Genomic DNA, 13,821 nt, shown 5'->3' with positions numbered 1-13,821 from the left:
ATTTGCCCATCCAGACATGTGGTTGGCTTAGTCTCCATGCTTTAGTAAGTGCTACATGAAACTGCCTTGCTGTGTTTAGAAGGTGTATCTTATTTACATATGGTCTGCACCACAGCCTACTGTTAAGTTGGCATCACTTTTGTAATGGTCAAATGTTTTCTAGTTCTGGTACTGCAAAACACCTTGTCCCTTACCTTACAGGAGCCATTCCAGCTGCCCTGTTTTTGTCATGTTGAGAACTACTCCTCTACCCTTGGTTTCTGGCTCTAGAGGACTGCAATGTGCCAGTAACTGAGAACTGTCTTTCTTAGGGATGATGGATGGGGGGTTTATGTAATAAAGACACTAAAACCTAGATAGCTGGAGCTTCTGAACCAGAAGATCTATAAATAAAAGTGCCAGTTAGAGTAAACATTCTTAAAACTGCAGGTCAAGTTATCAGCAGAGGAAGTAAACCTTACACCCAAAACACCCCACCCTACACCCTGAAAACTGCTGCTTGCTCCGATAAGGGAAAGTTTGGTTTGGGGTTTTTTTTGGTTTTTTTTTTTTTTTTAGTTTCAGATTATAGCAGAACCTATTCCAGAAAATCCATACATGCTAATTAGTTATACTTTCTAACTTACTTTTTTTTTCCCCCTCAAATAATGCATTATGTGAGAACTTGCTTGGCTTATGAAACTGATTACTTAGATGACAACAAGGACGTCAACTGAAATCTGTGCTGTTAACTGACATTTCTCGTCAGTGTTTGTCTTGCAAGTGGAGAAGAAACTTCTGATCCTTGAACTGGCTGAAGCTGCCTGCCTAAGATGTTGCCCTCTTTGGCCTAAACTGTTCCCACAAGCCTGCTGCTCTCTCCCACGGCTTCTGGGTAGTTGCCTTTGGCATGCTTTGCTAACGTAATGTAGCACTTTGGATAGCTTCATGTCCTGCCACTATTTTGCGAAGTTGCTTTCCTCAGTGCCTCCTGGCAGGTGGCCAAGCATGTGGTTGCCTCTTCCCCCATTACATGATAGCTGCCAACCACAGAGACCAGGATGGCTTCCAAGGCTGTTTGAGGGGAGACAGGCTGTTTTGCTGCCCTACAGAGATCTGATGGGTTTGTAGACCTTTTCAAGCTTAGAACTGGAGAGGCCTAGGTCCTTCTCTTCCAATTAGGATGTCATCAGGAATCTTTCAGGGATGGAGGTGAGATATTTTTTCTGGCTTGCAGATCCCTGTTTGGAGGGAGGACTTCTAGGAGACCCCTGCAGAAAGGGAGCAAGCTTGCTATGTCTGCGTTACTGGCCCAGCTACTCAGACTGGGCAGCGGCAAAGCTTGTCAGCTTGGGGTGGGAAACTATGAGTCAGAAGATGTATCCTCTCTGTTGTTTCCTGAAATAAAAATAATAAAATTTATTGTCAGTCTGAAGGGGTTCAAAATTTCAGACACATAGAATGGCTTCAGAAAGGATTTGTTGTTTTGAGCCGTGGTCCCTTCGGGTAAGCGTCAGCTGCCTGTCATTACAGAGTGCTGTAACATTACGTTCTGCAATGTCATCAAGAAAAACTAGTGATCGAAAGAACTCTCTGAGAAGGAACAATTACCAATACTCATAGACAGTTAATCAGAATTTATTTTTTAAACAACTAAGGATGCCGGACAAATTAGTCCATCCCATAATACTGTCCCACTTGAATTTGCAAGGTGTGTGGGAGGAGGAAAATACCCTGTTTTTTCTACTCTATGCCTTTAAAGTACTCATGACTGCAAGACTGTAGGTATGACTTCTGCATAGCAAACTGGTTACTCATAGCTACAGTGTTGTAGATATGACTCTACTGCTTAGCAAGAGTTTTAAAAAGGCATCATACATAAACCAAAAGGTTAGTGAAATATTGATCATCAGTAACAAACCTCATTCTCCATGATAGGATATTACATAATGATTCCAATATAATAAAAGAGCTGTGTATGTGCTGATTTCTTTTTAAACAGATCAATATTTTGAAGTCAGTATACTTAGCCAAGATGAACTCTAAATATAGATTGAAAAGGACAGTCTGTTTCATAGCTGCCTTCATGGGTCCTGCAGGAGTTGACAAGTTCCTATGGGTCTAAAAGTAGAGAGAGGAGTTTTCTTCGGGTGATTTTCACCGGCTGATTTCTTCCATACTGGCACATTACCTGAACGCGGTTATGTTGTAAGTAGTGTTTAATTCTCCTGGGTTTTATTTCCTTTTAGACTTGATTGTTTTCCTTTTTTCTGTGAAGAATTTTCAGTGTGTCCTCACACTAAGTTCTAATTTTACCACAACAACTTACGGAGAAATTTAAAAGCCGCATGGGGAAAAAAGCCTTTAAGCAAGGTTAAAGTACAAGATAGAGTGACTCCAAAACCCCCGATGTTTAGCTTAGTTTGTTGGGAAAATAATCAATACTTCTGGCCAGTTACACTGATGTCTGCATCCTCTCTCCTTTCTTTGGCATGTCAATGGAATCAAACAAAAGTAATATAGACATTGTTGAATTAATAATGGTTATCTTCACTGCAGTTATATGCACAGTGAGGAAATCAGTTTTAAATAATTAATAATGAATGCAGAAACATATAATTCATAATATTAATGAATCAAAGGTACTTACATTTATTACAGCTCAAGTTGTTAAGAAGAGTCTTCCCTGAAGTTGCAGGGAGGTACTAATCAAAATACCCAAGAGAAACAACTGCTCTTTGGAAGCTAAAAATAACCAAAAGCTTCTGTGCACGAGGTGGTAACTTTTAGCACACCGTTGTTGAAACGCAGGGCTCCGTAACGATTGCAGTTGGCCACGGATCTGCTTGCGGGGAGACAGCAGAGCCAGCGCTGGTGGGGATGTGGCTAGCAGACCGTGGTGCCTGGCACCACACGACATTCTGGGGGAAGGAAAGTGGATGCAGCCATCTGTCCTGAAATTACTGCTGCACACCTAAAAATCATATGCTAGGTAAGGGTAACCACTACTATGCCAGCTTTTCTACCTTATCTTTGTATTTTGTAGCAACAATTCTGAACAGAGAACAAATAAGCTGTAATACACTATTAAATAGAAATATAAAAGCATACATGTAGGCCTGCCAATCCCCAATATCAGAATGAGCCCCATTGTCAGGAGGGATTGAAGCACTTAGTCTTCAGAGTTATTGAGGCTCAGTGAGTGTTTACGTGGCTGTATGCTCAGATTTGGGCGAATTATGACAATCTTCTGCATCTGGTTTGATAAGGGAAAGAGTGGGTCATTCCTGTAAATACTCAGGGCTATATTCCTCAAACTTTAGGTTTTTAATGTAAGAGCTAGGTTAAGAACCCGGTCATACTGCGTTCTCTATTGTTTGGAGAGGGAGAGAGGGCTCAGAGGCATGTTAGGAGGGCGATTCAACACATCTAGCATTCAGAAATCACCCTTAGTGCTTAACACTCTCCATCAACACGAGGTTTGCATCCCATGAAGTGCTGAGTTATGTTTGGCAGGTAAAATTGAACTTGAGAGCTTTGATAAAATACTAAATGGGGAAGACGTATTTGACTCCAAGTCTAAACTAATCTCTGTGAGCTCCCCCCTTATATTCACTAGCAAGGGAAAGGTACATTTAGGCTGCCATTGTAAGGTCAAAAAGACATATCTTAGAATAAGAGGAATGTTACCTGGAGGTACATATTTTTCTCCAATAACTGCAGCAGGAGTTTTCCGTGACCAGTGTAGTCTAAGATGCCTAGTTAGAGCATTTGCATCTCCTTATGGCTAGAACTGTAGTTTGTTTCTAGAAGACATTTTTGGAGTCAGAGTAGCATAAAGAAAAACAAAAGACTGTTAAGGAATAATGTGCAATTCATAGAGAAGCCTGCTTAGGTATTGCTTCTTTTCTATATATAATCTTCTGTATAACTGTATTTATATAAATAATTGTTCAGTGAGCTCATGCACACAGACTCTGCAGAGAAGCTGTTTTTGCTGATTGGGCCCCATCCAGTGCTTTTTTTAAAGCAAGGAGTATCAGTCTGAAGAAAAGGCTTTGCCATCAGGCTTTAATTTGTCCAAAACTAGCATCTATGTGGAATAGAACCACATTAGAAGACTATTTTTTTCTCCATTTTTCACAAATAATAACTTCACAGTGATATTCTAAGGTATATAAGCAGACCCATATTTTTGCTGCTTATCTCCTACATCTGTACCTACTTTGTCTGTCTTATCTTTGAATTATTTGATGGTGAAAGCAGAGGATCTGAGTGACATCCTTCCTGGCGGTGTTAGTGAAGGTTTGGCTTTCACTGTGGTCAGGATATCACCTGTCATCTTACCAAGTACCCACCAAACCAAAATTGTTATACAACTAAAAAACTAACATTCAAATCAATGCTGGAGCCAAGTAGATTTTTCTCTTTCTCTCTTTCTCCACACACAGAGAGATACATATATGTGTATGTATGTCTAAGTATACACATGTGCACAAACACAATGTAGAAATTAAATCTCATACTCATCAAAGATCTCCAAGAATAAACAAGTCTATGTACTGAGTTATCCTTGCCTTCAAGATCTAATAAGTATGCTGGTCCTTCAAATCCCTTTATTTTAAGGGTTGTTAAGACTGCTCAGCATTTCCTTAGAACAGGACACCAACTGTTACCAGTTATTTCATGTATCTGTGTTTTAATTTACCTTTTAAATGATTATTTCTTTTAGATACAATGGAGAGGCCTTCCTTGGAAATTAACCTGCCTGATACTCATGAAGAAGGAAAACTTTATGTAGTTGATTCCTTAAACAACCTAAACAAACTAAATGTTTGTCCAGATGGATCCCAACATGCGCTAGGTACGTATGATAGATGATGCTTTGTGGTCTTCTATACATGCAATAGGCCATCAAAAAAGAGTTATGTATGACATTTGAAAAGACTGACCACATTGTGTGGCACTGATGTCAACAGCCCAATAGGCCAATATGTATATGTTAAGCTCTGTACTGAAAAATATAAGAAAACGATTGAAAATGGCATAATTTAGACGGATCAGATTAATGGTTTAGCTGCTCCTGCTGAGTATTTCAGTTACTAGGTTCTTGAAAATCCTTGTGTTTGGCGAGGGATTCACTGTCAAGCCTGAACTTCCCTTTCCACTGGGATCCATGAGGTGATCCCTTGCAGGATAATTTCTCTAGTAATGCTCAATATACACCTACTACATAAATAGCATTGTAACTCTTCACAAGCACTAAAATCCACACGTGGCAATAGAAACACCAGAGAATTTCTGTTCATTCCTTTAAGACACATTTCCTAAGGACTCAAACCAGTTATCTGAAATATCCCATGAGACTTTTAAGCATTTTAATTTGCAGACTCTCTTTACTTACAGTTTCAGATATGGGCTCTCAAACTTCTACTGGTTTTATAAAGCTTTTATCTTTGATTTGCTCATGGCAACAAGAATATTTTCACCCAGTGGTAGCTACAATATACTTGAGTTCTTTGTGACCTGAAAACATCTTAAAACCTGGAGTTCTTCAGCAGCATTCCACATGACAATATTTGAACCTGCTTTTATTTCCCTTACTATAATGGCAAATTTGACTGAAGAAAAGCTATAGAACAGCTATGTTAAATGAGTTCCAGATGGCCATAACTTAACCATGCTTCTAGTCATAGGACTTAAATGCTTTCCATTACTTCTGAGTCCTCTAACTTTTCCTAATGCAACTAACTAGAGTGGTGCTGGTTTCTAGATTCAAGACATAAGCTACTTAATTTTCATATGTAGATTATCTTGGTATTGTCACTTCTACAAGTACAAAATGAGACAATGGGATAAATTGGGTTTAATGTCAAAGAAACTCTTTGCAGTGTGGCTGTCTTGCTTTCTTTTGTAATTTTTACGGGACAGTATTGTTTACTTTCCAGGTAAATATACAGGGTTATTTGGAATCATATATGGTTCTGTAGAATAATCACATGCATGCTCCTCCCTGCATTTCAGCAGTAAATAAAGGTAGCCTAATATGTATTTTATGCATCAATTTGTAAAGTGCTTTGGCTCCTTCTAGGATTATTCTTTTTAATATACCTTTTTTTTTTTAAACTTGGAGATTCTGTAGATATCTTATCCCATCAGTTAAATACATAAAATGAATTTTTCACAGTCCTTAGCTGCCTTATTCAGCAGCATAAAATTCTGGTTCTCTTGCCAGAAAATCAGAGAGATTTGTGGAGTATTTTCAATTTCTGATAAATACTAAAATCTTGTGAATGATCTATTAGTAGTATAGCAGATGCCCAATTTGGTTTAAAAACGATCTTTCAAGAGTGTTGCAGTACACAGCAATCCTTTTGTTCAGTAGCTTAATATGACCTGGCATAATCAAACACACTAGCAACCATGTTAAAAGCTATTTAAAATGTATCTACCTTTTGATTGCTTTGGTAGCAGCCATGCAGCAATTTCTTTATGTTTCAGATGATAAAATGGTCCCACTGTTTGCAGTTTGGCAAGAATCTGTGTTCACTGATTCCTCACAACACTGCAGTCTGGCATGTTCAGCCAGCTGAAATAGTGAGAAGCATTCATTAGGCAGAGCAAGCACAGACCACTTTTGAGACCTCTATTGATAGCTTAGTATGCTTGAGAGACAGCAGTAGCAGGCCCTCCCCATCCTTATTATTCTGATTAGAAAGCAATATTGGCGCAGGCACTTAGTATATGATGCATTTGTTATGAATGTTAAGGGAATAAAAATAAAATCCCAAACCCCAAATATTAAAAGGTTTCAGCTTACCCGCAGGCAGGAGCGTGTAAATGCAATAAAGAAAAGCAGAGATATTCCCAGAGATCTCCCACTAGCTCAGTGAATTGCTCAGCCCCAGGTTGGTTTGTTATTAAAGTGCTGTAATGGCATATGCAGCCTTCCCTCAGCTTTATCACTACAGGCTCAGTTGCAAAGACCTCAGAGATTTCTACCAGCTAAAACAAGAACACGATCTAGAAATATATTTTTGACAGATGCACATGCTAGTCTCCCTTTCAGAATGGCAAGACAGCAATTATAGGAGGAGAAATTACGGTAATTTGCATGTAATTTTAGCATGTCTGAGACTGACACCAAAATGAAATTATATTAGCTCCCTGTTCCCCCCAAAACATAAAATAAAACCAAACATTAGTAGGTAGTTAAAGTAGTATGCAAACTTGGGATTAAACAAATCTGGCTCAAGTATAATTATTTTTTTATATTCACATGAATTTCCTCATGGTGTTCACTTGACTTTACCTGTTACCTTTAGGGTTTATTGCCACCTCTCATTTGATTGCAACTGTTTCTATGAGAGAAACTACTGCCTTTTCCCTTTATGCAACACAGTCTTAAAAAAGCAATAAACTGACTTGCTGCTCTGATTCAAAGGAAGCATAGCAACTACTTGTCCTTTTTTCCCCTCATTCTTCATGTGCTTGAAGGACAACATATGTAGTGCATGTGAGAGTCTATTCCATTTTTGACAATTTGGGAGAATATGTACCTCATTTCTTATTGGAATGGACCAACAAAACCTAAAGAAGAAGAATAAAGAAAAACATTTGTTTTAAGACAAACAGTCAAGACCTACATTCATCCTATCCAACATCAGGAGCTTAACTGAGGTTCTTAATTTGGGAAATTAATCATCCCAGGGATACTTCTATTGTCAAACAGAAAAAGAAGCAAATCTAGAGGATGAATGTGTAGGATGAATCTGTGCCTAGGTTTTCAATAGGAATTTTTCTCTTATCTTTTGAAAACGTTGAGTCCATTCAGGCCCTTAGAAAGTCTTCTGGTGAAGCCTTCATTGCAACCTTTGTACATGTAAAACTGAGCTGTAAAACTCTGAACTGTAAAACCGGTCAACTTCAACAAAACAGTGTAGAAAACAGCAGAACATTTTTGTTTAACATTTTGTTTAGTTCCAACAGCTATAACATATGTATTAGTTTTTCTATTTCCAAATTCAAGCTGAGCTCATAAATTTGGTTTCTTCCATTCTCATGCAATATCACAGGAAATAAAATCTGTTGGCCAAAATCATGACATATTCTGCATCATTTCATGGAGCCAGAAGCATTTTGTCATGTTTATCCTAACCAACCTTAACAAACTTTATCACCAAATGATTTGTCATCTCGTAACAGATGAGGAAGAGAACACTGGTGGTACTGGAGAAAACACGGCAGGAAGCAACGTAAGAAACCAGTGTTTGTTCTTCGTCACCTTTATTCTTACTTTGATCGTCAGTTTGGCACTTGTTTCATTCGTAATATTCTTAATAAGTAAGTAAACCAAACAGTGGTTCTTAAAAATGTAGGGTCAATTGGAAGAAGAACTTTGTTGAAATGCATCATGCTACCTTATAACATACTACTGCTGTATTTGCATGGTCAAAGACTTTGCCTGGTTATGGGCGGTGGGTCTTGATCATGGGCGTAAAAGCATGGGCCTCTACTCTCTGAGCTAAAAGGCACAATTTTGTTCTTAGTGCAGAGGTTTTGCCAGCTTTAACAGCTGTCAAAAATTTAGCTCAGCAAGGTTATACTGTGTTGCTAAAAATGCTGACTGGAAATTAAATTAAATTTTAAAGATGACTGTGTGGCAGTGAGATACTTTGACAACATGCTTTCCATTCCTTTCCAGATAAAAGTCAGTATTGGTGTAATTCCACTGAAAATGGAATTACACCCAGGCTAACACTTAAATCAGGCTACCTGAAGAAAGACATGAAGGTTGCTAGCTAAGTACTGACTGGAAATTGGTTTGGAACTAAGAAAATCTCAAACAGAAGAAACAAAAGTCAGATAAGATATATCAAAATTGGGACGTAGCATGGAGTCTGTAGATGTAATTACTGCTCCGCTTTGGCTGGACTGGTCAGGCTGGCACATGGCTACAGGTGACCTTGGTTTATGGAGCCCTTGCCATCTTGGGGTTTTCTGGGCTAAAGGCATTGAACACAGTAGGAGGTGCATTATTTTAACTTAAAACTCCATTTTGAACGAATTGGAATCCATGTGAAATCAAGATTTCTTTTACCCTATAGTAGGGAATTTGCTGGAGCATAGCAAATTTTCCTCATTTTCCTTTTTGAACAGGAAATCCTCTTCAAATTGGATTGAATTTGACTGAATTTGCTCACGAGTGCTCAAAGGACAGAATATCAGACAAGTAAAGAGCACAAAGGAAATTTTATGTGCCATGATTGTAAAACCCTAATTAAAATATCTTATACTTGAATTCCAGATTTATTTAACAAGGAGCTGCTAAAATTAGAGCCCTGGTATAGAAAAATGAGTAATGTGCCCCTGTAGTGGAAAAAAAGTAAAGTAATAGTGAAAAGGCTACTTACAGGGATTAAAGGAGTTTCCTTGGGCTCAGGTTGGTGGAGGCCTGTGGTTTTTGAAACTGATTTCCAGCAGTGTTTCAGATTATGTTACAAACATAATCTCAGATTGTGTTTGCAATGCATAGACATAGATTTGTTTAGCATTGGCACTATTAGACTTAAGCTTCAAAACCCATGGGTAAATTTTGTTAATTTCAGAAGGCTAAAATAGAAATAGCTCCAGAAGTGTATGTGAGGGATACTGCATATTGGTGTTCCAGAGGAAACTGGCCTCTAAATGCCAATATTTGCAAGATTTTTCCTTTAATCTAAATGCTTTAGGAAATCAAGTGATGTGGTTGTAGTCTGCTGTGTGTTTTAGCAATTGTACTTTTAGAAAAACACAGGCACATACTGCCCAGAAATAGCATCTCGGAGCCCCTAAAGAAGACATTTTCCTGTGGACGCTAATGGAATGCATACGCTCCTGAAGACTGCAAAATTTGTCTGAGCCATATTTGATTTTATTACACTGGAGTAAACTGAATAAAACAGAAAATAAGCAATTAAAGAACGTAGTGAGCAAGTAACTGCACCAGATGCATAACTTCTTAACATTAGGTTCTGCAGTTGTTTTCCTGTTTAATATTTTTACTCATCATAATTCCCTACAAACTCGCACAGGAATGCAAGAGAGGGTAATGATGCTCTTGACTTAAATGTTGCCAATTTAATGTGGTACATTTTCCTTTTCAAGTTCAAACTAGAAACAAGATGGACCAAATAACAAGCAGACTAATATCTGAAAAGAAGAACATAGAAGAGCTTAAGAAAATGAACAACATTATATTAAAGCATCTAAATCAATCAGGAATTAAGGAAAAGGGGAGATACCTCTTCACACAGTCTCCTGATCTTCATGATTACCTCTTTACCCATGCTGAGCTGAAAGTCCCTGGAGAATAGATCTTCTTTGGAATGAAATTCAGTGTATTCATGTACTCAGATATTTTCACATATGGCACACAGGTTACTTAAACATTCTGATATGGTCACAGGATCACTGGAAAAGCCATCTGAATGAAATATATTAGAAAATAATATTTTATCCTGTTACATGAATATATATTTTGAAAACTAAGCCCATATGATTTACAATAAACAATGGATTGTCAACAATTTTGGGCAAGAGTACCAGATTCTCTGTGCATTGTAAATTGCAGGGCTAAGGGCTTAGTTTTACTTCAAACGTAAGTGAATGATCACAGAAAATAGTGATTTCTATTCACATGATTCCAGCATGACCTTGTTCACTTAGTCATTCTCCTGTTTCTTTGGAACATGTTTTGTGTTTGCTTCTATATTGTTTGTATTTAAGGATAACTTCAGATTCCGTAACTTATAAATAAATCCAGTTCTGCCATGGAGTTTGGTGGTTTCCCTTTCTGTGCATCTAAATAGATTGACTTACTACTCCTTTTGTGAAAAAACAAACTTGAATAAAAACAAACCCTTTCATAACATGCCATATTCAGCCCAAATTTGTGCTGACTGAAAGTGAGTGCCATATTGTCTTACATGGGAAATGGGTTTAGAGAACTCAGTCTGGTAATACCTACCTCATAGCAATGCTAGTATGCTGTACTCAGTATTTGCTGGCAGTTTCTGGGGACGGCCAAGTGTTTTTATAAAGTAATGTGGGGAAAATACTACATATTCTTGTACTTTTCCCTATAGTTGCTGTTGGCCACTACTGGAGAAGGGCCACAGGGCCAGGTAGAAGTCTGTTCTGAGCCTTCATATTTTTAAAATGGAGTAGTACTTCAAAGGGTGAAAGCAGGAGCTGATGCTTTATCACTCTGACTTTACACAGTTGTAGAGACCGACACCCAAAAGCGATCACATAAAAGACTGTGCTGGTTTTGGCTGGAATAGAGTTAATTTTCTTCATAGTAGCTAGTATGGGGCTATGTTTTGGATTTGTGCTGAAAACAGTGTTGATAATTCAGGGATGTTTTAGTTATTGCTAAGTAGAGTTTATACTAAATCAAGGACTTTTCAGCTTCCCATGCTCTGCCAGGTGCACAAGGAGTTGGGAGGGGACACAGCTGGGACAGCTGACCCCAACTGACCAAAGGGATATTCTAGACCATATGATGTGATGCTCAGCATATAAAGCTGGGGGAAGAAGAAGGAAGGGGGGGACGTTCAGAGTGATGGCGTTTGTCTTCCCAAGTAACTGTTAAGCGTGATGGAGCCCTGCTTTCCTGGAGATGGCTGAACACCTGCCTGCCCATGGGAAGCAGTGAATGAATTCCTTGTTCTGCTTTGCCTGTGCGCGCAGCTGTCGCTTTACCTATTAAACTCTTTATCTCAACCCACGAGTTTTCTCACTTTTACTCTTCCGATTCTCTCCCCCATCCCACCGGGGGGGAGTGAGCAAGTGGCTGTGGGGTGCTTAGCTGCCGGCTGGGGTTAAACCACAACAAGAACTGATGGGTAGCTTTGTAATTTTAGTGTTCAGATCCTTCTACTGGTATGTACATTAAGAAGCCACCTCCATTATCAATAAACAAATTGATTACTCCCATCACAACACTGCAATGGCAGCTGACACTGTAAAGTATGTCCAACACCTTCTCTTTTACTTCGATTTCTCTTTCTCATCCAATGCTTTCTCATCTCTTCTGGACAATTTTACAAAAAGGCACCAAAGTCAACAACCTGCATTGCAGTCTCCTTTTCCAGAACAAATGATAGTCCTTTCTGTGATGATTACTTCATTGTCTTCAACACAGTGAAGAACTAGGTCCAGGAATCTTTCTTGGTATCACTCTACTTGGATTTGCCCACCGATTCTATTCCTGCTATTAGGAGTGCTTTGCTTTACACCTATGCTTTACAACACCTTCTTTCTATTTCTTGATTTTTCTTTTCCTGATTTATTACTGTCAAGTCATTCACATGAAAACTGTGATGTTTGGTCTTAAGAGTTTATTACTCCTGCTGTTAATTTCCAGCTGCAGTTGTAATTATCTCCTCTGGACATCACAAGTAGTTGTTATAAAGATGACTTTAATATAGCTAACAGAGAATTATAAAAGTGGAGAATGAGTTGTAAGGAAAGAAACCCTAAAAGCCCAACCCAAATATCTTTCTGTAAATGCTGTTAAATGATGAAAGAAAAAGTATCGTAAGACTAAAAACCTGACACTCGCCGTGTTGTTTCTCTGTTCTTCTCCAAGCTGTCAGCTGCTTTTTAATGACAGTATTAAGTTCTCATCTCTCCCACTCATCTTGTAGCTACTGTAACTGCTTTCAAGCTCCTGTCTTGCATTGACACACATCCATACTTGTTAGCCAGGGAGAAACAACTCTAGTATTTGGCACTCTGTGCATCTCAAACGCGGATTTGTCACATCCCTCGTTGCAACTGCAGCTATCAGAGCAGTCTGTGATCCACTAGAACCTGATACCAATCATTAATAGATTGTTCTGGCAGGAGACTGTAAATAAAATCTGTGCTATAGCAACAGCCCCCAAAGAAATGAAAGCTTCCTCATCCCTCTGATCTTGTCCTCAATTACTCTTATTCTACTTATTCAATCAGTACTCATAATAAATCCACCTTTTCTGTCTGTATTATTGATTAGAAGAGTTGGGGGTTTTTTCACTCCAGGGTTTGATCCTGCAAGGTGCTGAGTGCTCTCAACTGCCACAGACTTAGGACCAGCTGGGGCATAACAATGTGCAGGCATGCTCAGTATCACACAGGACTGAAGCCCAGAATCATCCTTTTCATATTTAATTGCTTCTTCACTTGCAATGATCAGTGATTAAAAAATGCAAAGGTCCAAGGAACTCTTTAGGCCCATCCTGTTAGCACTGCTGAAACACATCTGTTGTTGGAGCCACTTGTGTACACAGGAGATGTAGGGCAGCACTGCGTACGGCTGCTTATGGCTTATGGCTTATGCTCAAGTTACCAATATCCATTTGCAGTTAGGACCGTTTCCCTACGAGACCAGAGCAAGGGTTGAAAGGGCTGCCTTGACAGGAGAGTGCCACAACCACTCCACCAACACCTTCTGGAGTACCCCCCTAAACAGAAGCAAGTAGCGGCTCCTTCAGGGGAACATATCTGTCTCATCTACTGATAGTGAAATAGTCCCAAACAAACCAATACTCGACTCTTAAAATCTTCTACAAACTTGACCCTGAAGTGAACTTCAGCTCATTCCAGAGCTTCATAATCCTTATCTTGAATAAACAGCTAAGTGACTAGTAAACTCCAAGCTCCAACAGCATGTGGCATAACCACTGTGCTGTATATGGATGTTACAGTACCTCCTGTAGACATGGGTAAGATCTCTGTTCTTGTATGGCTGCACATCTCAGGAGCCTTTGCAATGTCTGGTTTGAAATTATGACAAAGAACTATCAGTACAGGAAG

The 13,821-nt window shown here is 38.9% G+C and overlaps 1 protein-coding gene across 5 annotated transcripts; it reads left to right on the top strand.

Moving 5' to 3' along the window:
- Window positions 1-49: 49 nt before the first annotated feature.
- Window positions 50-10,795, top strand: LSMEM1 (leucine rich single-pass membrane protein 1). 5 transcript variants are annotated; one of them, XM_075493873.1, is made up of 5 exons: window positions 50-1,191; window positions 2,079-2,187; window positions 4,712-4,843; window positions 8,185-8,322; window positions 10,126-10,795. In XM_075493873.1, the coding sequence occupies exons 3-5, from the start codon at window positions 4,717-4,719 to the stop codon at window positions 10,332-10,334; spliced, it is 474 nt and encodes a 157-aa protein (XP_075349988.1). In that variant the 5' UTR covers window positions 50-1,191; window positions 2,079-2,187; window positions 4,712-4,716; the 3' UTR covers window positions 10,335-10,795. The 5 variants fall into 5 exon arrangements, with proteins under 5 accessions (XP_075349988.1, XP_075349997.1, XP_075349964.1 ...); XM_075493849.1 differs by lacking the exon at window positions 50-1,191 and adding an exon at window positions 2,791-2,971 and having other exon boundaries at window positions 1,202-2,187; XM_075493882.1 differs by lacking the exon at window positions 2,079-2,187.
- Window positions 10,796-13,821: the final 3,026 nt, after the last annotated feature.

The sequence above is a fragment of the Mycteria americana genome, chromosome 1 (assembly GCF_035582795.1).
Source record: "Mycteria americana isolate JAX WOST 10 ecotype Jacksonville Zoo and Gardens chromosome 1, USCA_MyAme_1.0, whole genome shotgun sequence".
In the NCBI taxonomy this organism is placed as follows: Eukaryota; Metazoa; Chordata; class Aves; order Ciconiiformes; family Ciconiidae; genus Mycteria; species Mycteria americana.
This window is presented reverse-complemented; position numbering and strand designations above follow the sequence as displayed.